Source organism: Sebastes fasciatus, chromosome 1 (assembly GCF_043250625.1).
Source record: "Sebastes fasciatus isolate fSebFas1 chromosome 1, fSebFas1.pri, whole genome shotgun sequence".
Taxonomy (NCBI): Eukaryota; Metazoa; Chordata; class Actinopteri; order Perciformes; family Sebastidae; genus Sebastes; species Sebastes fasciatus.
In genome coordinates, this window is record NC_133795.1 from 2,488,788 (window position 1) to 2,516,712 (window position 27,925).

At 38.4% G+C, this 27,925-nt stretch overlaps 1 protein-coding gene across 2 annotated transcripts; it reads left to right on the top strand.

The window, feature by feature from the left end:
• The first annotated feature begins 5,627 nt into the window (after positions 1-5,627).
• bin2b (bridging integrator 2b) lies at positions 5,628-21,766 on the top strand. 2 transcript variants are annotated; one of them, XM_074636304.1, is made up of 12 exons: positions 5,628-5,858; positions 9,312-9,392; positions 12,951-13,005; positions 13,418-13,512; positions 14,783-14,878; positions 14,999-15,106; positions 15,218-15,303; positions 15,930-16,005; positions 16,125-16,207; positions 16,311-17,007; positions 19,367-19,462; positions 21,254-21,766. In XM_074636304.1, the coding sequence occupies exons 1-12, from the start codon at positions 5,766-5,768 to the stop codon at positions 21,365-21,367; spliced, it is 1,680 nt and encodes a 559-aa protein (XP_074492405.1). In that variant the 5' UTR covers positions 5,628-5,765; the 3' UTR covers positions 21,368-21,766. The 2 variants fall into 2 exon arrangements, with proteins under 2 accessions (XP_074492405.1, XP_074492321.1); XM_074636220.1 differs by having other exon boundaries at positions 5,662-5,858; positions 21,257-21,766.
• The last annotated feature ends 6,159 nt before the right edge of the window (positions 21,767-27,925 follow it).

Here is a 27,925-nt window from a genome sequence, read left to right on the forward strand (position 1 = left end):
AGGCCTTGAGAATGTAATCTGTCCTCGTTGTTTTAGGTCTTTCAGCAAATTAGGCTTTAGGACAAGTCAACAATTTGTACGATCAGCTGACCATCCAAAGCCATAAACGATCTCAAAACTAGTGACTTGGAGATCAGGTGCAGAACTCGTGAGATTGTCCTTTTTTTTTCTCGATAAGTGTTTTGATGTCAAAACAAAAAACAAAAAAAATAATAAAGAAAAAGCCTTGGGAATATGATAATAATAATAATAAATGCATTATTAGGCGTCCCGTCAGGAGAAATTCTGATTCGCAATAGAACCGGTCCTGGATGTGTACAGGACACGTGAACCTAGTCGTCGGTTCAAAAGCACATTCAATTGTTTTACAACTAGCAGGTTAGTGTGTCTTTTCTACGTTCGGGTCCTGAATTGGCACTAAAAATGTCATTTTGAGACGATCGGATATGAATAATGAAAATAAAGTGTGTTTATACCAACATGCAGCTCAGAGAGCTCCTTGGATCAGATCCTGTCCTGTAGTTCAAAGCGTTTGAGGGGCTTGGACGAGGTTCCTCTCCCATCATCCCACACAAGGAGGCACATGGCATAAGGCTGTGAATTTCTCTCCTCTTTTTCATCCATCCTGAGACTTCTTCTGTTGTACTTGTTTTTGGATGTTTTTTTTCTATCTTACCTACCTTCAGTTGTACTGGCGATGTTAATGTAAAGCCAAGTTGTGATTGCTACAGGAGACCAAGTGGAGAAGCTTTTTGTCAGTAGTGTGGAACGGGAACGCTGAACTCTTGAATCTTTTGCATGTTGTGGAAAAAAGTGCAAAGCGATGATGGTGATTATGATGATGATGATGATGCTGGTAATGGCAATATTGTGGTCTTACGAAAAAAAAAGTATTAACGACGATGTTGATAATGTTTTGGTTTCCCAGCTTCTAATAAAGGCAACCTACTTTTTATACGGATTTAACTACTTGTTTTGTGACGTTGAGCTCTGTGTGATTTGGTTTTATGGTGACCTGCAGTGTTCAGTGTTGGCCACTCGGTGGCGCTGTGTGCAACGACAGCATACTGTTGTGTTTTTATATATGTAGTTTAATGATCTGCTGACAAACAGTAACAACACTGCTCAGACTCTGCAGAACCATGATCAGTAAGAAGAATGTTATAAAGGTCAAAAACAGCAAAATAATGGTTTGGGTGAATTTTATTCTACAACTAATGGGCTGATAAATCATCAGAGTACGTCTGCAGGAGATACAAATAAATAACTGACTTTTAGTTCCTAATATGGGTCAAGCTCCAGACTTTCTGTTAGAAATCAAAGTGTCAGACAAACCAAGATTATTTTTCAAACTTAAGAAAGCTTCCTTCAGAGCCGCAGACGACAACAACCGACTGAGAAGCACTAACTGATCCTCGTGTGAAATCAGCGGACTGGACCTTTAAGAAAATAAAATGATGGCATATGACCTCTCGATTGGACTTGTTCTTCAAATAATTTAAATTAACAAAATAGACACACACACACCTGTAATGCTGTAAAATTATTTTTATAAAACGGTCACTATATCGTGACAGAAGTAAATGAAACGGGTAACCTGAAAAAAACTTTTTTTTCTTCGAACATTTTTCAGACTTTTTTCTGACTTCTTTTCAGACGTTATTTCTCAAACTTTTATTTCGAATATTTTCAGAACTTTTTTTTTTCGAACATTTTTTAGACTTTTTTTCTGACTTTATTTTTTCAGACTTTATTTTCAGACTTTTTTATCAGACCTTTTCCTGACTTTATTTTTCAAACTTTTTCCTGACTTTATTTTTCAGACTTTTTTTTCGAACATTTTCAGAATTTTTTTCAGATTTCTTTTCAGACTTTTTCCTGAATTTATTTCTCAGACTTTTATTTTGAATATTTTCCTGACTTTATTTTTCAGACTTTTTTCGAACATTTTCACAACTTTTTTTTCAGACATTTTCCTGACCTTATTTCTCAGACTTTTATTTCGAATATTTTCAGAACATTTTTCAGACTGTTTTTTCAGACTTTTTTTCAGACTTTTTTTTCAGACTGGTTTTTTCAGACTGGTTTTATCAGACTTTTTTTTCAGACTGGTTTTCAGACTGTTTTTTTCAGACTGTTTTTTTCAGACTATTTTTCAGACTTTCTTTTCGAACATTTTCACAACTTTTTTTTCAATTTATTTTTCAGACTTTTTCCTGACCTTATTTCTCAGACTTTTATTTCGAATATTTTCAGAACTTTTTTTTTTCGAAAATTTTTCAGACCTTTTTTTCTTCAAACATTTTTCAGACTTTTTTTTCAGACTGTTTTTTCTGACTTTTTCAGACTTTTTTCTGACTTTATTTTTCAGTCTTTTTTTTCAGACTTTATTTTCAGATTTTTTTTCAGACTTTATTTTCAGATTTTTTTTCAGATTTCTTTTCAGACTTTTATTACGAATATTTTCAGAACTTTTTTTTTTCGAACATTTTTTAGGATTTTTTTTCAGACTTTCTCCTGACTTTATTTTTCAGACTTTACTTTTCAGACTTTTTTCTGACGTTATTTTTCAGCCTGTTTTTTTCAGACTTTTTTTCAGACTGTTTTTTTCAGACTGTTTTTTTTCAGACTTTTTTTTCAGACTGTTTTTTCAGACTTTTTTCAGACTTTTTTTCAGACTTTATTTTTCTGACTAGTTTTTCGAACATTTTCAGAACTTTTTTTTTTTCGAACATTTTTCGGACTTTCGTTTAGACTGTTTTTTTCAGACTTTTACTTGACTTTATTTTTCAGACTTTATTTTTTCAGACCTTTTTTTTAGACTTTTTTCTGACTTTTTTTCTGACTTTTTCCTGACTTTATTTTTCAGACTTTTTTTTCGAACATTTTCACAATTTTTATTTCAGACTTTTTCCTGACCTTATTTCTCAGACTTTTATTTCGAATATTTTCAGAACTTTTGTTTTTTGAACATTTTTCAGACTTTTTTTTCTTCGAACATTTTTCAGACTTTTTTTTCAGACTTTTTCCTGACTAGTTTTTTTCAGACTTTTTTTTTCGAAAATTTTTCAGACTTTTATTTCTTCGAACATTTTTCAGACTTTTTTTTAGACTGTTTTTTCAGACTTTACTTTTCAGACTTTTTTCTGACGTTATTTTTTCAGCCTGTTTTTTTCAGCCTTTATTTTTCAGACTTTTTTTCAGACTTTTTCCTGACTTTATTTTTCAGACTTTTTTTTCTTCGAACATTTTTCAGATTTTTTTTTCAGACTGTTTTTTCAGACTTTTTTCAGACTTTTTTCAGACTTTTTTTCAGACTTTTTTTTCAGACTTTTTTCTGACGTTTTCTTTCACTGTTTTTTTCAGACTTTTTTTTTCAGACTTTTACTTGACTTTATTTTTCAGACTATTTTTTCAGACTTTTTTTTCAGACTTTTCTGACGTTATTTTTCAGACTTTTTTTTCAGACTTTTCCTGACTTTATCTTTCAGACTTTTTTTTCGAACATTTTCACAACTTTTTTTCAATTTTTTTTCAGACTTTTTTGACTTTATTTTTTCAGACTTTTTTTCAGACTTTTTTTTTCAGACTTTTTCCTGACTTTATTTTTCAGACTTTTTTTTCGAACATTTTCACAATTTTTATTTCAGACTTTTTCCTGACCTTATTTCTCAGATTTTTATTTCGAATATTTTCAGAACTTTTGTTTTTCGAACATTTTTCAGACTTTTTTTTCTTCGAACATTTTTCAGACTTTTTTTTCAGACTGTTTTTTCAGACTTTTTTCTGACTTTTTTCTGACTTTATTTTTTCAGACTTTTTTTTCAGACTTTTATTTCTTCGAACATTTTTCAGACTTTTTTCTGACTTTATTTTTTCAGACTGGTTTTTTCAGACTTTTTTTTCAGACTTTTTTTTCAGACTTTTTCCTGACTAGTTTTTTTCAGACTTTTTTTTCGAACATTATTCAGACTTTTATTTCTTCGAACATTTTTCAGACTTTTTTTTCAGACTGTTTTTTCAGACTTTTTTCTGACTTTTTTCTGACTTTATTTTTTCAGACTTTTTTCTGACTTTATTTTTTCAGACTTTTTTTCAGACTTTTTTTTCAGACTTTTTTTTCAGACTTTTTCCTGACTAGTTTTTTTCAGACTTTTTTTTCGAAAATTTTTCAGACTTTTATTTCTTCGAACATTTTTCAGACTTTTTTTTAGACTGTTTTTTCAGACTTTACTTTTCAGACTTTTTTCTGACGTTATTTTTCAGCCTGTTTTTTTCAGACTTTATTTTTCAGACTTTTTTTTCAGACTTTTTTTCAGACTGTTTTTTCCAGACTTTTTTTTCAGACTTTTTCCTGACTTTATTTTTCAGACTATTTTTTCAGACCTTTTTTTTCAGACTTTTTCCTGACTTTATTTTTCAGACTATTTTTTCAGACCTTTTTTTTCAGACTTTTTTCTGACTTTTTTTTCAGACTTTATTTTTCAGACTTTTTTTTTCGGACTTTTACTTGACTTTATTTTTCAGACTATTTTTTCAGACCTTTTTTTTAGACTGTTTTTTCAGACTTTATTTTTCTGACTTTTTTCTGATGTTATTTTTCAGACTTAATTTTGACCTTTTTCAGACTTTTTCCTGACTTTATTTTTCAGACTTAATTTTGACCTTTTTCAGACTTTTTTTCAGACTTTTTTTCAGACTTTTTCCTGACTTTATTTTTCAGACTTTTTTTTCGAACATTTTCAGAATTTTTTTTTCAGATTTTTTTTCAGACTTTTTTCTGACTTTATTTCTCAGACTTTTATTTCGAATATTTTCAGAACTTTTTTTTTCGAACATTTTTTAGACTTTTTTTTCAGACTTTTTTCTGACGTTATTTTTCAGCCTGTTTTTTTCAGACTTTTTTTTCAGAATGTTTTTTCAGACTTTATTTTTCAGACTTTTTTTCTGACGTTATTTTTCAGACTTTTTTTTTTTTTTAATTTTCATAGGAATGAACGGGACCCCGCATCTGAAAACAGAGCCATGAGGTGGCGCAGAAGTCTTTTCTCTCAGAACACTTGAATTACAATATGCTGAAAGGTTATTATGGGATTTTTCCCAATGATGCCAAAAATATACTGCCTACTGCAGCTTTAATACTCAGCTTGAATCTTTCTAAGTTTTACCAGATACATTATATGTAATATCTTGAAAGACACTTCCTTTAAGCTTGTTATTGATAGAGTATTTATCACACATTTTCCAAGCTTCCTCCCACTTTATATCATTAAATAAAGAAGACCAAACACATGTTTTCTGATCCACACCTGTACCTGTCTGGGAGGCTCCTCTGCTGACGTCACGCTGCTGACTCAGGCTCGTGCATCATCAGAGAGTCATAATTCTCAGGTGAGCGTGGTTGGATGACTTCACCTTTACACACACAGAGAGGTGTTGCAACCGAGATCAGGATGTTTGTGAGACAGATCAGGACACGCAGAAACAAGCGGTCAATAATTCCACCAACAAGCTGCAACAGGATGATGAAGATTCTGATGTAAAGAGCTTCCTCCATGCTTTAACACCGCCTGCCTGCCTGTCTGTGTCTGTTGACACATTGTTGCTCCTCCTCTTCCTCCTCCTCCTCCTCCTCTGAGTTAAAGAGGCTGATCGTCTGCTGCTGCTGGAGGCAGTCAGTAGCTGAAGAAGAAGAAGAAGAGGAAGCAGCAGACTTTTTACTTCAGGTTTTTACTGAAGAAAAGAAACATTTTTATTTGATCACCATGTCAGAGAATAAGATGGGCCCGAACCTCCAGGCTGGAGCCGGATTCCTCGCCAAACGGGTCCAGAAGTCTTTGAATCGAGCTCAGGAGAAGGTAAAGTTACTCTTTGACTCACAACTGTCAGTATAGTTTGGTGAACTATGAGACACAGCTCATTAGAAGCCCTGATGGCAAACAGACATGAAGCTCCTGAAATCCGCCTGGAGGAGGTTTAACTTCTAGTATGAGATTTACAACAAGGATTCTAAACTCTTTCAGAGAGGATTAGTTCACTGTAGCTGGTACTTATCTTAGGAGAAATGAGTGTTTAAAAGTAACTTGTGTTTGTTACTTTCCACCAATCTGTAGTCCTGTTATCTAGCTGATAAAAAGCTCCTAGATGAGAGGATAACATGTAACAAAGTAAAAGAAGCTGTGATAATGAGCATAAAAGAAAAAAGGAAAAGCTGTTATTTATCTTAGTAGAAACTGATAAATGAGTGTGTACATCTGTTGCTCTGCAGCTACTGGTACTTTCCCAATCTTTACATTAGATTCAGCTTTATTGTCATTGCACATAGTACAAGTACAACGAAATGCAGTTTTGCATCTAAGTAAAGTGCTGATTAAGACAGTATGAGTTGATGATATGTGGTGCATATAAATATATATATATACAGATTGCAGTAAGGGTTCAAAGGATTGACACATTCGTCCTGTTATCTAGCTCTGTAGTTGTAAATCCTAATAAAATGCTCCTAGATGACAGGATAACATCATGTGACTAAGTGAAAGAAGTGAAGTGATAATGGCCATAAAATGAGGGTAAAGCTGTGTACGCAGGCAGTAAACCACATGCTGTAAGACCAGTTTATATTAGTATGCATGGTTTAAACTGTCTACATTTGTTGATGCATTAATAATAATAAAACATTAGCTTGGACTGTCCCTGTGCGAGCATCCCAGTGTTGTTCAGTTTGGTTACAGCTATGTGCAGACACACAAAAGCTGCCACTTCCTGACTGTGTGCACTTCCTCTCACTCGCTGCTGCTGCTGGAGTCTTTTCTCACTCAGTTTTGTGGTTTGATTTCAGCGCTCCGCCTCAAAGCAGCTACAGACGTTGGTACATGTTCTCTGAAGTTAAGGCCAGAGACTATTTTAGGGATTTTATTTTTGTGTAGTTTAATGTTGGAAAATGGAGCATAGACATGATAATGAGAGCCTTTGTTGCAGATTTAGTGAAGTTGAGTTTAAGGTCATGCCATGTGGCGTTCAGGCTCTGAGACAGCTGCATGCAGCGGGCTGTGAAGGACACCGTAGTAGTAGTTGGTCATGTGAGTCTAGTTTAGGAGTATATGGAGCGTTAATCTGTTAGGATTAATAGTGCTGGACCGCTAAACCCACCGGGCCTTCACATCCTGTTGGAATCTACCTTAGTTTCTGTACTGCAACTTCTTCTTGGGTGACATTTACACCAATATAGAGCTGATATGAGCCAGTTAAAGAGTACGCCGCCACTTTAAAAACTTAAACAAATAAACTTTATTAGATTCATCATATACATACAGGAACATACAGGACATGTGATGTCTGCATTTAACCCATCCTGAGGAGCAGTGAGTGCTGCTCAAGGACACTTCGACATGCAGACAGTAGGAGCCGGGGATCGAACCACAAACCTTAAAGGACGACCCGCTCTACCCGCTGACCACAGCCGCCCCTGAGCATTGCACTCCGATAACACTGTTTATTAAAAAGCAGCAAAATGATGCAGAAGCAGAGATATCGTCTTTTTTGATCCATGCATTTGCCTTCGTTGTCAAAACCTATTGCCTATATTACCCACAATGCAATTGGAATGCAGACAGTTTGATCACAGTAGGCTACCAATGAGGACGTCTCTACTCTCTTTCTGATAGTCAGCAGGCGGGCGACTCCTCTGGTTGCTAAAAGACGGCATGCATTTCTCGCGCCACGATGGCGTTAGTTTTTGGTTTTGAGTGCGTGTCTCAGTTTAAAATAATTAATTTGTGCACACAAAAGGCGCAAAAATGTGAACACCCCTAACTGTGCCAAAGCAGCTTTTATAGCAGTGGGCTAATCCACGTCTGCCGGAAGAGCCTCAAACCTGCATTCTCTCTACCAGCCAGCAGGGGGCGACTCCTCTGGCTGCTGAAAGAAGTCTGGTTGTATAGAAGTCTCTGAGAAAATGAGGCTACTTCTCTCTTGATTTATTACCTCAGTAAACATTGTAAACATGAGTTTATGGTCTCAATCTCTGGTTTCAAGTCTTCTTCAATACAGCATGATGTTCATTTAGTAAATGATGGTCCCATTTAGAGTCAAATAGACCATAAAGCAGGGGACGCTTTAGGGCGGGGCTACCTGGTGATTGACAGGTCGATACCACGGCTGTCTTACAACTTTAACCCTTTCACAGTGTGTTTTCACTTCATCAAAGTTAATTGTAACATTTTGGTCGCCTAAAAATGTCTTCTTCAGCGTTCGGTCGTAGCTCCATCCTCTCGTGTCACTTCTGGTTGCAAAAAACAAAATGGCGACGGCTAATATGCAGAACTTGAGGCTTCAAAACAGCAGTCCACAAACCGACGGGTGACGTCACGCTGACTACGTCCACTTCCTTTACATACAGTCTCTGCTTGGTTAGAGATTGGGGGTGTGTTAATGCTAGTTGAGGCTAAAGTAGCCTTGAGCTTCCAGCCTGCAGCAGAGATGAGCAGCAGGCCTCAGAGATCTGTTAAGATCCTTTCTGATTCCTCACCCACAGATTCTTTGCATTTTCAAACTTGTAGTCTTCAGCCCCGACCGGCTCACATGACATCACTTTAGGCAGTTTACCAGGTTGTGTGCAGCTCCATCTGGAGCCACTAAAAGGCTTTAAACAACGTTTCTTCCACAGCATGCAGTAGTACTCTCTAACGGCTGTAAACCCCTCACACAGACTGTTCACACCTCGGCCATCAGGCAGGAGGTTTCACAGCATCACAACCACCACTGCTAGTTTCATCAGAACCATCACTGCTCACCGCTGCTGGTTCTGCAACAGCTTCTTCCCCCAAGCTGTCAGATCACTAAACTCCACATAAACACTTCATCCCCCTCCACACCCCTCTCCTCTCCGTGACCCCTCACTCCCCACGTCTCATGCTGGACATGAAACAGACATTTCAGGTCTACTATGCACTGTCACTTCTATTTATTTATCTATTTAGGAGAGTCATGGGTTCATAGTTGTTTTAAAGACCTGATTGCTTTTAGTCTGTGAATCATCCTGCTGCACTTTGTCGCTGTGTTATGTTCTATGTTGTATCTAGTGAATCTGCGACGATGTTTTTGTACGTGTGTGTTTGCACCCTGGCCCGCGAGCAACCACATTTGGTTTTAGCCGTGTACTTTGTGTGTGGAAAAATGACAATAAAGTTGAATTTGACTTAACTTGAAACAGACTTTTGATGAGTAACGTTGGTGAAGTTCCCGTTTTAATGAATCTACCTATCTTTGTCTGTCTAATGTTGAAACTCACCGACTCTGCCGTCCTCTCTCAGGTCCTTCAGAAACTGGGCAAAACCATGGAGACCAAGGATGAGCAGTTTGAGCACTGTTCCCAGCTTCTCAACAAACAACAGGTACACCAACATGTAACATGACTTGAGGTCTCTCTACATGGCAAAACTCATCTTAAGGTCATGGAAAGTTTTTGCTTTATTCCACTTTTCTAGTCAAACAGCTCGTTACCAAACATCTCCAGTGAAATGGAGCTCTGCTGACTCTAAAAAAAACAAGCACAGTGTTTTTTCTTGTGTTGGTGCCAACCCACAAATCGAGACAATCAGCTCGGCCTTGACAGCAGGAAATACTTGAAGCAAGTTGCAGCTCTTTCTTATTGTCTTATCTATTCTGCTGCATAAATACTGCACGTTATGTCTCCTCTAGAGGAATCTCAACACAACTCTTGATACTAAAAGAAATGAGATACATGTGCATGCTCAGATTCATCACCCACACCCTCATGAGCTAATAACTTGGCCCGGTCCTGGTCTTTGAAAGGATTTAAAGTGAGACTATGTCACACTGGAAAGAGGAAATAAAACAATCTTCTTTTTGTTACAGATTACAAAATGTAATTTAAAAGTAATAAAAACACGCCCTCAGTCAGTGTGATGCCCTCTGGGGGGGGCGGGGGGGACTGTGCTTGGTCTGGTTTGACCTGTTCAGTTGTTGTTGTTCAGTGGAAATGATCCCAAGGGATCTCGGAGGAGGTTCTCGTTAACCGTTTACTGACATTCCCTTCTGCCACTAGGCACATAGGATTCTGGGTAATGTAGTTCCTAACAAGTGCATATTCATTAACCACACGTGACTATTTGCTTGTGTGCTATCAGAGCTGGAGGAGTCGAGTCTTGATATGAGACTTGCTTGACTAACATTAATAAAAGACTCTTGGTGTTGACTTGGTATTCATGACTTGAGACTTGACTTACACTTGAGACAGATGACTCGAAAGGACTTGACTTTTTATTTGTTAAATATTTGCAAGTTTACAGATATTAGAATAAAAAAAAAAACTTGATTTCTGAATCTGATGCATGTGATATGAACAAATTAATGAATACGTATCGATTTATGTAGCAAATGTTTTTATAAAATGAGAGCTAATTCATAATTTATTAATTTCCATTGTGTTTTATTTATGCCATGCATGACTTATAATTATGGAAATTTAATTTTATTGTAGAAAAACTGATTTTATAATTGGGGCGGTCATAATTTACTTTGTTTACTACGTTAAATCATGACAAATCATCTGAATTTCATATGACTAGACTTGACTTATAGCAGGGACTCGACTTGCTTGTGACTTGCACACGTGTTACTTACTCCCACCTCCAGTGCTAATGTTGGCAAACTTTAGATGGATATAGCATTATCATATGAAACTAGAAAACCTAAGGAATACATGTCATACTAGGTAGAAGGAGGCTAAATAACGCTCCAAACTTATGCCAAATTTTGGCGAGGAAAAACTGACATGGCCATTTTCAAAGGGGTCCCCATGACCTCTGACCTCCATATATGTGAATGTAAATGGGTTCTATGGGTACCCACGAGTCTCCCCTTTACAGACATGCCCACTTTATGATAATCACATGCATTTGTTTGGGGGCAAAAACCAACAGTCTTTTAGTTATTTTTGCCTGTTCTAAAATGGTTTACTTCCAGTGTGTTCTTTATATTATGACAGTTTTCCTAAGATTACATTTTGAATTATATATCGCAATGTATTGACTCGTTACCCCTGTATCATGATGCGTATCATATCAACAGATTCTTGCCACCACACAGCCCTATATAGCTTTATAATGGAAATGACTGAACACTGACTTTATGTCTCATTTCTACTTGTTTCACCGTTTTAACATTTGATCATTAAGTCACTTTTGTGGCTTGCGGCTGCCGTTGGGCAAAAGTTACATCGGTTCACTTCTAAGTTGCTCAAAGCTCATTCAGCGTTAAATGCAGCAACAACTACGGTGCATATTGGAGGGAAACTGACGAGGAGCAACAGGAAGGAAGTGAGAGACACACTGCTTTCACTTCTTCACCACGGCCACAGCACCACATCAAATGTTGTGATTGTTATTTAATTTAAACTCGACGCTGAGGTCAGACGATCACGTATCGTGGATGATATGTAGCTTCATGCAGAGAAAGTTGCAAACAAAAGCAGCCTGATGCAACTTGATTTCAACATTTGAGTTTCAGGAAATGATGAAGCATAAACAGTTCAGATCGGCCGTAGAGATACTGGTACTAGTGTCACTGAGATACTGGTACTAGTGTCACTGAGATACTGGTACTAGTGTCACTGAGATACTGGTACTAGTGTCACTGAGATACAGGTACTAGTGTCACTGAGATGCTGGTACTAGTGTCACTGAGATACTGGTACTAGTGTCACTGAGATACAGGTACTAGTGTCACTGAGATACTGGTACTAGTGTCACTGAGATACAGGTACTAGTGTCACTGAGATGCTGGTACTAGTGTCACTGAGATACTGGTACTAGTGTCACTGAGATGCTGGTACTAGTGTCACTGAGATACTGGTACTAGTGTCACTGAGATACTGGTACTAGTGTCACTGAGATACTGGTACTAGTGTCACTGAGATACAGGTACTAGTGTCACTGAGATACTGGTACTAGTGTCACTGAGATACAGGTACTAGTGTCACTGAGATACTGGTACTAGTGTCACTGAGATACTGGTACTAGTGTCACTGAGATACTGGTACTAGTGTCACTGAGATACTGGTACTAGTGTCACTGAGATACTGGTACTAGTGTCACTGAGATACTGGTACTAGTGTCACTGAGATACAGGTACTAGTGTCACTGAGATACTGGTACTAGTGTCACTGAGATACTGGTACTAGTGTCACTGAGATACAGGTACTAGTGTCACTGAGATACAGGTACTAGTGTCACTGAGATACTGGTACTAGTGTCACTGAGATACTGGTACTAGTGTCGCTGAGATGCTGGTACTAGTGTCGCTGAGATGCTGGTACTAGTGTCGCTGAGATACTGGTACTAGTGTCGCTGAGATGCTGGTACTAGTGTCGCTGAGATACTGGTACTAGTGTCGCTGAGATACAGGTACTAGTGTCACTGAGATACAGGTACTAGTGTCGCTGAGATACTGGTACTAGTGTCGCTGAGATACTGGTACTAGTGTCGCTGAGATACTGGTACTAGTGTCGCTGAGATGCTGGTACTAGTGTCGCTGAGATACAGGTACTAGTGTCGCTGAGATACTGGTACTAGTGTCTCTGAGATACTGGTACTAGTGTCTCTGAGATACTGGTACTAGTGTCGCTGAGATACAGGTACTAGTGTCGCTGAGATACTGGTACTAGTGTCGCTGAGATACTGGTACTAGTGTCGCTGAGATACTGGTACTAGTGTCGCTGAGATACTGGTACTAGTGTCGCTGAGATACTGGTACTAGTGTCGCTGAGATACTGGTACTAGTGTCGCTGAGATACAGGTACTAGTGTCGCTGAGATACTGGTACTAGTGTCGCTGAGATACTGGTACTAGTGTCGCTGAGATACTGGTACTAGTGTCGCTGAGATACTGGTACTAGTGTTTGACTTCTTTATGTTTTGCTTCTGCACACAGATCGATGGGAGCAGGTTGTTTAAAGATGTCAGAGCCTACCACACAGCAGTGAAAGGTAGGTTCTAAATGCACATACAGCACAGTGTTTAACAGTCTTTGCTCAGGAGAGAGTTGGTGGTGAATAATGGGGAAGTGGACTTCTTCTATTCTTGGATTCTGCGGCAGACTTTTGCAATTCCGTCTGCGTTGCCATGTTGAACGAGAACATACAAAATCCCTGCAGAGAAAATGGCAGACGCAGCATTGCTTATGTGATTCATGTGCAAGAAACTGCTGTTGTTCGCTCCAGTCAGGAAACCAGTGTTGTTCTGACCTTCTCTGTGTGGGTGTAGCAACGCTGCCACAAACCCCTAAAAACAATCCCACCACAATGCTCCGCGCTGCTGATGCTAGATGATAAGTTCCTTTATGGAGGCATGATTACATTTTTATTCTTTTGTCCTACAATTTCCTGTTTCTTTCCACAGCCGTGCATGAGACGTCCAAGCGTCTGTCCCAGACGTTGGGAGACATCTACGAAACGGAATGGAACGGAGTGGAGGACCTCACTGTCATTACAGAGGTACGTTCATAATGTGTCTGAGAGCCGGCCCACAAAGCCGGGTCATTTAATAATATCACTTTTAGATCCGGCTTATTTCCAGGAAATTTGGTTTCACCAAGCAGCCTTAAAGAAGTCTGATCTAAGTTACCATGAAAATACACGTTATTAGGTTCACCTTGTGGACCCCCTTCTGCCTTCAGAACAGCCTCAGGGCGTTTTCACATTAGGTACGATTGATCCGTACCGTGCCCGAGTACGATTCCCCTCCCACCACCCCATCTCCGGTCAACTTTCACATTAATAAAGTTGTCCCGTACCCGAGTACACTTGCGTCATCATCCACGTGTATTTGTTTATGTTGAGATCATCTGTTCTAGCGGCGGAGCATCGTAAAACACTTCATTCAAACTGGACAGAAACTAAATAAAACTCGCCACAATCGTCGTCGTTAGTCTTTCCAACAATCATCAACTCTGGTTTGGCCGAAATAAACTCTTATTTCACTTAACTTATTTCAGTTTGATGTGAAAAAAATGCCGACTCTACATGTTGTCTCACCCCCCCCCAAAAAAAACAGTTATTCATTTCCATTTTTAAAAATCCACAGGGAGCCACTGGAGAGGAGCTAAAGAGCCGCATGTGGCTCCGGAGCCGCAGGTTGCAGACCCCTGTTCAATTGTAGCTTAAGTTTCCTGTTAGCTGACGGGAGTGGTACCCGGTGGGGTCTTCTGCTGCTGTAGCCAGTCAGCTTCAAGGTTCAACGTGTTGTGCGTTCGGAGATGCTCTTCTGCACACCTCAGTTGTAACGAGAGGAACATTTGAGATACTGTTGCCTTTCTACTGGTTCGAACCAGCCCGGCCATTCTCCTCTGACCTCTGCCATGTTTGACATATTATGGTCTTATAAAGTTTGATGGCTAACATGTTAGCAAACACTTATTTACAGATCCAGCAGCAGCATTAGCATTCATCATGTTTCAGGTGAATACTGTATATGTCCAATATTCACTCTCCTTTTAGCTCTGTTTTGGTCTCCACCAACTCCTGAGGAGAATTATTCTATCTTTAGCTTTTTAAATGTTCCACATAATATGTTCACCAGCTAGTCTCTAACTTTTAAAAAGAACACAAGATGGAGAAATATACACAGAACCTTTAAAAACACATTCTGTTTGACATATTGTGCAACATGTTCATATCCTCCTTTTGGGGACATACTGTTTGTAGTTTGGTCAAAGTTATTTTGAGACACTTGTTGCATTGATGCGATAACAACTTTGTCTCACAGAGTGAAGACCTGCTGTGGAACGACTACGAAGAGAAACTAAGTGACCAGATTGTCCGCACCATGGAGAACTACACGAGCCAGTTCCCCGAGGTCAAGGTAACCGGATGCCTTTTTTTAACATGAATCATTTCCTGCAAAAGTGAATGCAAATAGTAGAACGGCTGCTGGGCCTCTTATAGAACACCAGTCTGATCATCCATCCTCTCGCTGTTTCAGGAACGAGTCGCTAAACGCGGTCGCAAGCTGGTGGACTACGATTCAGCCCGTCACCACCTGGAAGCGCTCCAGAGCGCCAAGAAGAAGGATGAAGCCAAAATAGCAAAGGTAACACTAATGTTCCATTACTCAGAGCACGGAAACACAGTGTTGGCTGGTAAGAGTCGTTTCAACTGTAACTATTATTATAAAATCTACTTTTGAATCCCTTTTTAACAGGCAGAAGAAGAGTTCAACAAAACCCAGAACGTCTTTGAAGAGATTAATAACGAGCTGAGGGAGGAGCTGCCTGTTCTCTATCAGAGGTACGGTTCAATTTAACACACAGTCCATAAAGATAACACTTAGTGGAGGTTTGGATCATAAGATAAGATAAGTAATATGACATGCAAGTGTCCTGTTGGGTATTCAACAAGATGTACCTACCTGGGTTATTTGGAACATACAATATGTGAGAAGTGTCTGCAAAATGTGCGAATAAGCAATTTAAGTTGTTGTGTTATTAAAATATCCAGATAGAGATAGAACCTGTGTTCAGGTTTCACCTTTTCTAAACCGTTCAGGTAGGAGTGAAATGAATCTGAAAGTACATGCATCAAATTTCGTATTTAATATATGCAGAAAAGTGGTATATCACGCCACTTGTCTTTTATTTTTATTATTTTTTGGGGGTGTTTGTGTCGAGATTGCAGACAGTGGAGAGATGAGAGGAAATGAGGGGAGAGAGATGGGGATCACGTTCAACAAGTAAACCGGGGATGTTGTGGTTCTGGCCTGTCAAATTATTTACAGATAGAATTAGTCCAAGGAGGCATTTTCCAGAACGTGTTTATGACAACATGACTGAACTCGATTTGTAATTTATTCAAGAAGGAATGAAGTGAAAGATAAACTGCGAGCCTAACCCCTGTCTCTCTGTGTGTGTCTGTAGCCGGATAGGTTGCTATGTGACGGTGTTCCAAAACATATCAAACTTGAGAGATGTCTTCTATAAGGAAATGAGCGTGGTAAGATATGACCCACATCCTTATCTCATAGTAGTAATGTGTAAAAAAAATACCCTGATAACTCCTATCACTGCATCTTTTAAATGACTAGATGATAAAGTGTGGTGTTTGTGTTGCAGCTGAACCACGAGCTGTACAATGTGATGAAGAAACTGGAGACTCAACACTCAGGAAAAGCTTTCATCATCAAGGGTCTGAACAGGTAAGAAACTGTGTTGCACATGTCCTACTAATACTATTCATCTAGATCTATGAAGTGCTTTATATAAGTCTAAAAATAACAAGTAAACGTTTTCTTCCAACAGCATGACCAGCAAGTCAAAGAAGAGGAAGTCCCTGGTCATCTCCAACCCCATCCCCTGCAACACAGCTTTCCCAGACGACCACGTCTCCCTCCATACTTCCACCGGGAACGGAAAAGACGCCGTGCCCTCGTCCCCCGTCCAACAAACTCAAAGCACCTCTGAAGAAAGCAGCATGCCGGAGGAAAGCAGCGTCTCATCCAAAGACGTCAACTCATCGGACTCCGAATTCAGCTCCAGCGGCGCCAACACGCCTCAGAGGCAGTCGGTGTGTGACAATGAGAACGGCGACGACCGGATCGCAGCGAGTCAGAGTCCAGAGGAGGTGGAGGCGGAAGCAGAACTCGCTACGAACCAGTCCGATGACTCCGGGGTGGGCGTACCAAAGTCTGAGGCTGCCAGTCAGGAAGTGTCCAATCCCTCTGATTCTGCAGATAGCGTCCCAGAGAGTCCAGAGGAGGAGAACGTGAGTGATCCACCATCAGAGGAGGCCAAGCCCAAACCTCCACCGGTCCCCGCCCCTCGCGTATCCTTCCGCTGCACAGATAGACCCCACCTCATTCCCGCTGCGGAGCAGGAGGAGACAGAGGAAGCATCCGACAACCAGGAGACGGCAGAGGAAGCATCCGACAACCAGGAGAAAGCTTCAGATTCAGGAGATGACTCCACTTCCCACAATCCACCAGGCTTCCTATACAAGGTACACAACTATGACGTTAGGGAGTCTTTAACATTTTGGTGAATAATTATAGTTACTTTCATTCTGAGGGTGAGATGAGAAGATCGATATCAATCTAATTACATTGTAAATCAAATACTACATAAATAAGAAAATAAACTAAATAAAATAATACATTTAATAAAATAAAAATAAAATAAATAAAATAATACATCTAATTAAATAAAAATAAAATAATACATTAAATTTAATGCCATTGAATTTATTTCATGGTAAATCAAATAAAAAAAACTAATTCAAGTCTGAATTAAGTCAAATCATACATTTAAATTATATTTTAAAATAACTAAAAATTAAATATAAAAATATAATTTAATTAATTTAATTTGATTAAAAATTAAATAAAAAATAGATTTCATATATGAAGACATTTGACTTTTTGACGAACTAAAGATCAGATCAGATTATTATTAAATAATTAAAATAATGTAAATCAAATAAGAAATTAAACTAAATTAAAATAAACTAAATTAAACAAGAAATTTAATGAAATGTCTAAATTAAATCATACATTTAAAATATACTAAGAGTATGTATATATATATATATATAATATAATATTATATTAATATATAATATAATATTATATATATATATAATGCATTATTTCTTGTCAAAAACCTGCCTACATTACCCACAAGGCAACAAGCTTTGGTTTTCATTTTCAAACTTGTAGTATAATTTTTTCCACATATGCACAAAGAACGTATATTGATAAGAAGTGAAAGTAAAAATTTGTCCCAACGTCAGCGCCCAGCAGCAGAGCTACGCTTCTGCCATTTTGGACTGAGTAACCCCCCCCCCCTGCCTCCAGTGTTTATGCTAAGCTAGGCTTAGCATGCTCCAACTCCAGCTCCGTACTCAACCAACACTAGATTAAGTTTCTCATCTCACTCTGTTCAACGAAAGCAAACAAGCAGATTGTGTAACAAGTAGCTGGAAACCCCCTGAATGTGTTGAATTGTGCAACACAGTGAGTTTTATTGCTAATGAGTTCCCCTTTTTATTAGTCAGATGAAAAATGTGTTATCTCTTCCTTTAAAAGTTACGTAGTCTCACGTCAACAGACTGAATTAAGATGGTTTACATACTTGGACTAGCATAGGGTTTTAAAATATCTATTCATATGAAGTTCAAAGTAGTTTACAGGCTGACCCAGGGGTCAGCAACCTGCAGCTCTTTAGCTCCTCTTCAGTGGCTCCCTGTGGATTTTTTAAAATGGAAATGAATAACTGTTCTTTGTTTACATTTTCATTTTTATTTATCATTGTTGTAGGTCTATGGTACGACGGTACGACGGAGTATTAGGGCCACATTGAGGAAAAAAAATACATCTGAGATTTAGAGAATAAAGTCATTATATAACGATAATAAAGTCATGAGTTTACAAGAAAAGAAAGTCATAATATTACGAGAATAAAGTCATGAGTTTACAAGAAAAGAAAGTCATAATATTACGAGAATAAAGTCATGAGTTTACAAGAAAAGAAAGTCGTAATATTATAAAGTAGTAATTTTACGTGTTACGTTCTTTTTTTCTCGTAATATTCTGACTTTATTCTGTAAATCTCTGATGTTTTTTTCCCTCAATGTGGTCCTAATACTCCGTAGTACATTGTCTCTTTGGCCCTCACTGCATTAGACTTATATACTATATACTTAGACTATAATCTGTGTTACCTTCATCACGATGCTCAAGTGTTTTGCGGCTCCAGACAGATTTTTTTTTCCCCCTAAAATGGCTCTTTTGATAGTAAAGGTTGCTGACCCCTGCTCTAATAAAACACTTAAACACAAAAGCAAATTATACCTTATAATATATGTTAATATATTTTAGTTTGCCACTTAACACCAAATATTTTTATGTATAATAATAATAATAATAAACCTGCATACATGTGTCATTCATATGAATTAACTCAACGTAACCAGCGTTATAAAAGGAGTATTAGTTGTATTTTGTAGTGTTTGTGTCGACCTGCACAGAGACTGCAGATGCTAAAGATAAACCTAGTATAAATCATGTCTTACTTTTTGTATGAAATTAATGTTTTTTTGTGCATGATGATGATTATGAGCTCTGAGATTTCTGCCTTCACTCCAATATAAAGGAGGTGAATAACATTTCCTTTGTGGTCGCTACTTTGTACTGAAAGAAAAGTCCCTATGAGAACTGTTGCTCGTGTGTTCTCTGTGTATTGATATCCAGATTATCAGGAACACCTCCAACAGATCTCAGATCTATCCAAACCTGCAAACTGTTATTTACTGATTATGGTGAACTGACCTTTTTATAAGTGAACTAACTGTTTTGGTCCAGGGGGTGGCGTTGGAGAGCCACGCGGCGTCTGAAGACGGCCTGCTGCTCCAGTTTGAACAGGGAGACGTCATCCTGGTGCTTTCTGATCCTCAAGAGGTTTGTGTGCATTCTTGTAAAGCTTAGACATAGAAAATTACACATTTCCTGTAAAGTCTGCTCTCTTTCTGTGAAGCTGAATATGTTGTTTTGTTCTTTTCTGTTTGAGCCATGAATTCATCCTGCTGGTGATGTACTTTTCATCACATCTGGGTTCTTTTTCATGTTAAGTGATGAATTTTTTGGGATGTCGTTGGTTTGACAGCAGGAAATGTTTCAAATGTTTCAAATGAAATATCTCAACTAAACATCAGGAGACACATTCACAAAACATCTTCAGACTCATAACTCCTAAAACTAAGCAGCGTGTCCTTTCAGTCAAGTTAATAATAAGGATCCAATCAGCTCACCTACAAATCAGAACAATCCAATAACACCGGAGATGACGGTTTGCACAACTCTGCACTACTTTATTGATGCTGGAGAAATGCTGTTAGCAGTGATGGTGAACTTGGAATATTTATTCATTTGTGTTCTACATTTGTTTGACACTAAATAATCACCAAATGAAATAAATGAATAAAGCTGATTTCATTGCCATTAACGGATTACCTGTAGATGTGCAATCGTTCAGTCAAATGTAACTTTGTTTCATACATGAAATGTATTCTTTATTTAATTTTGAATCAGATTAAATTAATCTTTATATTTCATTTTTATTTTTTAATATATTTTAAATGTATGATTTAATTTAGACTTGAATTGAATTAAATACATTTATCTAGAGACATTTAATTAAATGTTGTATTTAATTTAGTTTATTTTAATATTTTAATTTGGTTTGATTTCTTATTGGATTTACAATATAATTTAAATTTTTTTAATCTTATCTGATCCAATCTTTAGTTCATCAAAAGTAAAATGTAACTTTGTTTCATACATGAAATTTATTCTTTATTTAATCAGATATATTTTAAATGTATGATTTAATTTAGACTTGAATTGGATTTTTAATTTATAATTAAATAAATTTATGTAGTGACATTTAATTAAATGTATTTTATTTAGTTTATTTTAATATTTTAATTTGGTTTAATTACTGAGTTGATTTACAATATTATAATTTTTTTTTTATCTGATCTTTAGTTCATAAAAAAGTCAAATGTAACTTTCATATATGAAATCCATTTTTATATTTAATTTGTATATTCATTTTTATAGTTATTTTTAAATATAATTTAAATGTATATAATTTTAATTTAGACTTGAATTCGATTTTTTTCACTTGATTTATCATAAAATAAATTCAATGGCATTTAATTAAATGTATTTTATTTTTTAATTTAATTAAATGTATTTATTTTATTTTTTTTTATTTTATCAAATGTATTATTTAATTTAGTTCATTTTAATATTTGCATTTTATTTATTTATTTTATTTACAATTTAATTTCAATTTTTTTTTTTTTTTTATCTAATATGATCCAATCCACTACTTTTTCATGCTCCTATGTATTGATGAATATTTTTCACTGACACAGACCAATCACATGTCAACCACTGTGCAACAGGATCAAACTCGTCCCTGCTCTTAACTAGGAGTTCTCTCTGGCTCTTAGTAAAAGTGTCTTTCAGCAGCTTTGTGAAAGGCTCTTTAGAGGAAACCTTTCAGACTCCTAATGGAAAAGAAAAGCTTGTGAACACAACCCCAGATTTCATTGTCGGCCCCGTAGAAAGCAAGAAATGGCACCAAGAAGTCAATCCCAAAACACTCGTTCACAAAGTATCTGATCAGAGGGTGGATTTGTTTCCTCCTAATCTCCCATGTGTTTAATGTTTGTGTTCTGGCAGCAGGACGGTCTGGTGAGGGGGGTCAGGGAGGAGAGCTGGAACCAGCACCGGGATCTACAAAATCACTCTGGGATCTTCTCGGAAAAACTCCTCCAGCCTGTTCAGGCAGAGTGAGGCAATAGTCAGTCCTCAGTCTGCAATACTTTCTTCTTCTTCTTCTTCCGTCGACCAGTTGGTGACTCACACACACTCACACATTCACACCCACCCACACCCACACACCCACACACCCACACAGGGAGTGAACCCATATGTTGTTGTGGGTGCAGATGTCGTACAAAACAGATGAGCACGAGTCCCATGTGGTGCCTCGCGTGCTGCGATGTCGCAACAAAAGATTTAGAACATTTTGTGAGAGATGTTTGGATGACTAAATGTTACAGTATTTTTCTCTTATTGTGTTTTTTAAAAGTCTTTCTGTGAAACACTGTGAAACAAAGAAAATGTTTTTTTATACCGATGCTGTGATCTTGTGTACAATTTCCTAATAAAGTTCTAAATAAAAAAAAAAAAGGGTTTTCACTCTGTTCATGTGGGAATTTCCAATCTAAGAGAAGCGGATAACATGCAGTAAATAAAGGAAATTGTTGCTGTAAGAGCTGCAGATAAACAGCCAGAGCTCCAGAGAAGACTTCACCACAAAGGAATGTGAAAATATTGTCAAGACCTGGAAACTGAGACACACTGACTGATTGACTGTGAGGAGTTTATGGAAGAAAGGTCTGTCTTGTATAAAAACATAGCGAGCTGCATGGGGCTCACTTCTAGTTCTGCTGTGTGGAAAAGAGAAGCTGAAGCGTGTTAGAGTTTCTACAAAACACCAGACTATACACAGACGTAGCCAGCTGGTTGGTGAGGTTACACCGATAGGGGGGGTTAAAGGACAGGATAGAGGTAACTGCAGCTACGAGGGGTTTCCAGACTGATTGCTGCAGTTGGCTGGTTGGGTTTAGGCGTGGGTTTGGTGTGGTTACAGTAACCATCAAACAGCTGGGACTGTCAACATGCCCCCGCTCCAGCAACATCATTTAGAGGCAATTTCCCATCCATCCTATCCGAAACAAGTCAGTATCACATCTGAAAACAAGACTAAAAAGAGTTGACTACCATTCCTGTGGTGCTTTACACATCATGCAGGGTATTAGAAGAACACAGATTATGGTTGGAGGTAGAGCGGGTCGTCCACTAATCAGAAGATCAGCAGTTCAATCCCGTACTCCTCCGGTCCTTGAGCAAGATACTGAACCCCAAATTGCTCCCGAACGTTAATGCAATAGCTGAGGTTGACGGCTTGAAGTTAGGAACAAAGGTTGGATGTGAAAGCGTGCCTGGGGTCTCTTCTATTCAAGAAGAGAATACACTGACTCTGTCAAAGTCTCTATTATTGGAATAGAGCTCATTGTGCACCATTCCTGCTTTATGAAGTCATCACAGTGACACAGTGACTCTGTGTAATACCGGCCTGACTTGGATTAGACTCCTCTCTTCGCCCCTGATTCCTGGAAGAAGAGCGTGAGATCAGTAGCACAGCGAAGAGGGTTTTTACATGTGATTCTCTTATGAAATAACATCTGGATGTGAAGTGGTTTACAACTTACATGACCTCTGATTTACAGCTTGTCAATGAAGCGGAGAAAACACTTCCCTTCTCTGGAACATTTTCCTTAACACAAGATATTTACAGCAAGTAATAACTCACAGGAAGCCTTTTCAGGTGGATGTCGGCGTGGCTATGATGATAACAGCAGTTTAAGCTTTTACATTTCTTATCAGAAACAGAATGATGAAGTATTTATGTTTCCTTTCTGAGCATACTCAACTTCCTTAACAAAAACAATCCACTCTTTGGTTTCCTTCTTTCTGTCGCGGTGAAAATGTGCCAGTGACTGAGGGGACTGACAGAGAAACCAGACATTACTGTAGACACAAGACTCCCCTTTTTATTAGGTATCCAACAGTAACAGAGAGCGTGTTATTTATAGAGCGGCTCCGTCACAGAGAGGTTAATATTGAAAGGTGATATTCACAGTGGAAGACTCTGGGCTGTGCTCCAATATGAATATAATGCATTGTTGCTTGTCCTTTTTTCTCAATGAGGGGCCTTTATCTGCGGGCCTCGTGCTGCTCTGCTTGTTTGCGGTGTGAGTTTTCCTCGTGGCTCCCCCCCTCCCTCTCGGGGGAATAGGGCTCGTAGGTTACGCGGGGCTAACTGCCGCATTAGCTCGGGGCCGTTGAGATGTAGTGTTGTGTTGACGTGGCGGGTGATAGATAAACTTTGATAAGGTCCCCCGGGAGAGCTGTGGAGTTTCAGCCACAGCTCGGTCACATTCCTCGCCCGCAGAACTTTCACTGCAAATGCATACGTTCTAGTTCTACACTTCAACTTTATGTTTGGATACTTTCAGCTAAATGAAAAGTTCACTCAAACTTTAACAGTCTGCAGTAAGTCTAAAGTGAAGATACAGGCATCATATGAAACTAGAAAACCTGATGAATCCATCGGTACCAACCATGTCATGCTAACTTGTCGCGAAGGAAGATAAATAACGCTCCAAACTTACGCTAAATTTTTGTGAGGAAAAACTGTCATTGACCCCATTTTCAAAGGGGTCCCTTGACCTCTGACCTCACGATATGTAAATGTGTGAGGGCTTTTGTCAGAAAAATATAAAACAAAAAATGTATAAAAGATATCCGAAAAAAGTAAAAAAAAAAAAGAAGAAAAGTCAGAAAAATGTCCAGAAAATAGCCAGAAAATGTTAGGAAAAAAGTCTGAATAATGTCCAATAAAAAGTCAGAAAAAAGTCAGAAAAATACTAGCATGTCATGAAGGAGGTTAAATAACGCTCCAAACTTAGCTAAATTTTGGCGAGGAAAAACGGGCATGTCCGTTTTCAAAGGGGTCCCTTGACCTCTGACCTCCAGATCAGTGAATGTAAATGGGTTCTATGGGTACCCACGAGTCTCCCCTTTACAGACATGCCCACTTTATGATAATCACATGCAGTTTGGGGCAAGTCATAGTCAAGTCAGCACACTGACACACTGACAGCTGTTGTTGTCTGTTGGGCTGCAGTTTGCCATGTTATGATTGGAGCATATTGTTTTATGCTAAATGCAGTACCTATGAGGGTTTCTGGACAATATCTGTCATTGTTTTGTGTTAATTGATTTACAATAATAAATATATACATACATTTGCATAAAGCAGCATATTTACCCACTAACCATGTTGATGAGAGTATTAAATATTTGACAAATCTCCCTTTAAGATTAATTTTGAACAGAAAAAAAGAATGTGTGATTAAATTGATGGATCTACAGCCCTCGTCTGCATAGATCATGCACTTGCACAGAGAAAGTATATATGCAGGAACACAGGTATGAATCATGTGAAAAACCCATGAATGAATGAGTTACTCTCTGTGGAAAAGAAGAGAGGAAATCTTTAATCTTAATTTCTTCCTGTAATGATATTCTTTTTCCTCTTCCCCGATACTCAGGAAGAGTAGAGGTCAGGGAAAGGTCAGAGGTCATGCTTAGCAACACAAAAACCTCCCTGGAGCTGGTCTTGCTGAGCTACACCTCAGCAGGGTGGATTCTTGCTGACACAGGGGTTTGATTACAGGTCCTTCAGTTTAATAACAGTTTTCTAACCTACAGCACCACCTTGCTGGGCGTCGTGAGCGCATTCTGCTTTCTTTAAAGCTGTAATGTGTAACATGTAGACACATGCTCCAAACAAATAGTGGTCAGCATTTCACCTCTACTGCTGGGTTCATACAATCTAAAGTTACAGTCATCAGTTATATAAAAAACAACAACTACAAACTAACAGCATGGCAAGAACATCGGCAATAGGACGTTTCGGCGCCAATAGGACGTTTTACAAACAAATGTTATTGGCGGAACTGAGCGCGGATAGAGGCCGATGGCTGCACAGCCGCCACCAGTCATGCGTTTTGCACGGAGGCTCTTTATCTTTTATCTTTATCTTTTATAGGCTTTTTTAGGCTCCATACACAAAGTCGAGGTAGAGGGGGAGAAAAAAAAGTGATCTCTCGATTATATAACGCAACTCTATCAGCTCTTTGTCCACGATACAAGACAGAGAGAAAGGGAGGAAAAGAAGTCATTCATTGTTACTTTAACTTGCTTACCAATTTGGTGCTCTCTCTTCCAAGTAATCCAGCCACATAACCTCCTTATCCCGGGAATATGCACCAACATTAATGGTTTGCAAGAGTGGCATTAAATAATATACGAGGCGCACAGCAGAAGTAATCCTGGCCGCTCATACTGTAAGCCACAGAACAGCGCCTCGCCCAAATACAAAGAATATTTTCCAGTTATGTAATACATCAAATCACACTTCAAGATATTCTTTTACGAATTATTAAATTCGGAGTGACAAAAAACGGATTCATTAAAAACGGTGTATGCAAAAGCAGACGACAAGGCTGCTGCAGAAGTAAAGAAGTTATCAACCGATTAATCACCTATCTGCTTTTTCCTGCTCCAAACTATCGTTATTATATCAGTCGACCGCTAGTAACCATTTTTTTAATGTTTTAAATTCTGTCAGGATCTTACATGTTGCACCTTTAAGGGTTTCCTGTGGACTTTTTGACCTCTAGTAGTGTCATGGAGATGCTTTCCTATGAAAGTGTCCTCTTTTTGTTTATCTTGTGAGCTAAGTTCCTGACAATGGTTTGACAATATACCCCTGATTCACAGGTGGCAGTAACGCGCCAAGATATGCAGCAATTAGCCAAAAAGAGGGGGAAGAAAAAGACTGCAAGCCAGCAAACATGGATGTAAACTATCTGGATTTACACAGTTCACACAGTTCATTTTGGTGAGTACTGAATGTAAACAGAAGTTTTGTAATCCTCTGATGTTGATCCCTTACCTGCCTTAGCGAACACGGTGAAGTCATGATTCTATCTGAACCTCTGGAGGCAACACATTAGCAGCCATGTTGTTTTAATTGTGGTAATTCTGGGGCTTCCAGTGTGTGTAGGTGGCCTCGTGCATGTATGTGTGTGTGGAGGGAAAAGAGCTCTCTCCTCCATCTTTCAGTGCTCCAGACAACATGCAGACACGTGGGTGTGTGTTACGTCTCTTATCACCTTTACTCTGACATAATGCAGACAGTCCTGTGTGTGTGTGTGTGTGTGTGTGTGTTAGTGTGTGTGTGGGGGGGTTGGGAGGTAATTTTGGCTGTGAAAAGACATAAATAAAATCCCCCCACATGGCTGTGCGAGTTGACCGGTTGGAAAATGAAACCCTTTAAACTTAACAAGCCTCCGCGTAGCAAAATAATTGCAGATAGGCTGAATAGGTATTCCAGTGTGCTTCTTTTCTCAGGCTTTTTCAATTAGCCTGCAGATGTAACTACCTCAGCACGTCTCTGAGCTTTTTCAGCCGTTTCAGCTCCTCGTAGCTCGGAACATGCTCTTTTTCCACAATCTTGAGCCAAATCAGTAAAGGTCACCCGTGTTCACTTTTTCCTCTTTGAAAATGAGGTATAAAACAGCTCAGTTCACACTGAGGTAAAGAGTCCATGCACCAGAGAGTAATCTATTCCTTTCAGATCTTTCTTTAACGCGATAACTGCCTTTGGGTTGTGGGCCAATATTCACTGAGGAGTAAATTTAGAGAGACAGCACGGCACAGACTTCATGTTTAGCTCCACTGTTTGACCCTCTGTGAGGTTACAGGTGTGGTTCAGAGCAGTCAGAGCTAAAACTTCCTCTGAGCCGAGTCTCCATTTCCAAGTTCAAACCCTAAAGTCCCACCAAGATTAAAACCGGATGCTTGATTTGGATCAGGGAAAGTATTTTTATCTGATAAGTAAGTTTAAATATACACAGCCAGGGTTTTTAAAGTCATAAGGAAACAGCGATTGGATGGTGTATTGCTACTGTCATTTGATATATTTCTGGATGTTGAGACATAACTTCAGTAAATTGTGAGTGCCATAGAAAAATATACTGCCGTAGCTTGTGTCTACTTTATTTGTTGTAAAGTTACAGTGATGTTGTAATATTGAAAACTAGCCAGAAAGTACCAAAAGATCCTTTTTAACATGTACAAATGTTTTTATATTTGTATTTATTTGTTTGCACGTTGTCCGGTCCACATGTCAAAGTGTCCTTGAGCAAGACACTGAACCCCGAATAGCTCCCGAAGGCCGAGCCACCGGTGTGTGAATGAGTATTTAGATTAGATCTTGATGGGCATGGCAGCATCTTTCTTCTCAGTGTTTTGGTTTTTACCGTCTGCAACTTTGGTGTTTTGGTTCACTATCATTGCTCTCATCTAACGGTAGATGGACTTGTATTTATTTATTTATTTGTTAGTCTTCCGACTACTCAGAGCGCTTCACACTACATGTCAGCATTCATCCGTTCACACACATTCATACACTGATAGCAGAGGCTGGTGAAACATGAGAAAGAGCAGCCGACTTTGAAACAGCTTTTGTGTTGGTGCATTCAAGTGCTTGTGAGAAACTCAGTTGATTCCTGAACAGAAACTGCAAATTGAACTTGCTAATAGCAAACTAAATTTAAACCCACTTTGCACGGAAGATACGAAAACATACTCATTATTCTAAAACAAAACAACATGCTTTGCTTGTTATTTAAAGTGTTTTACCATGCATCG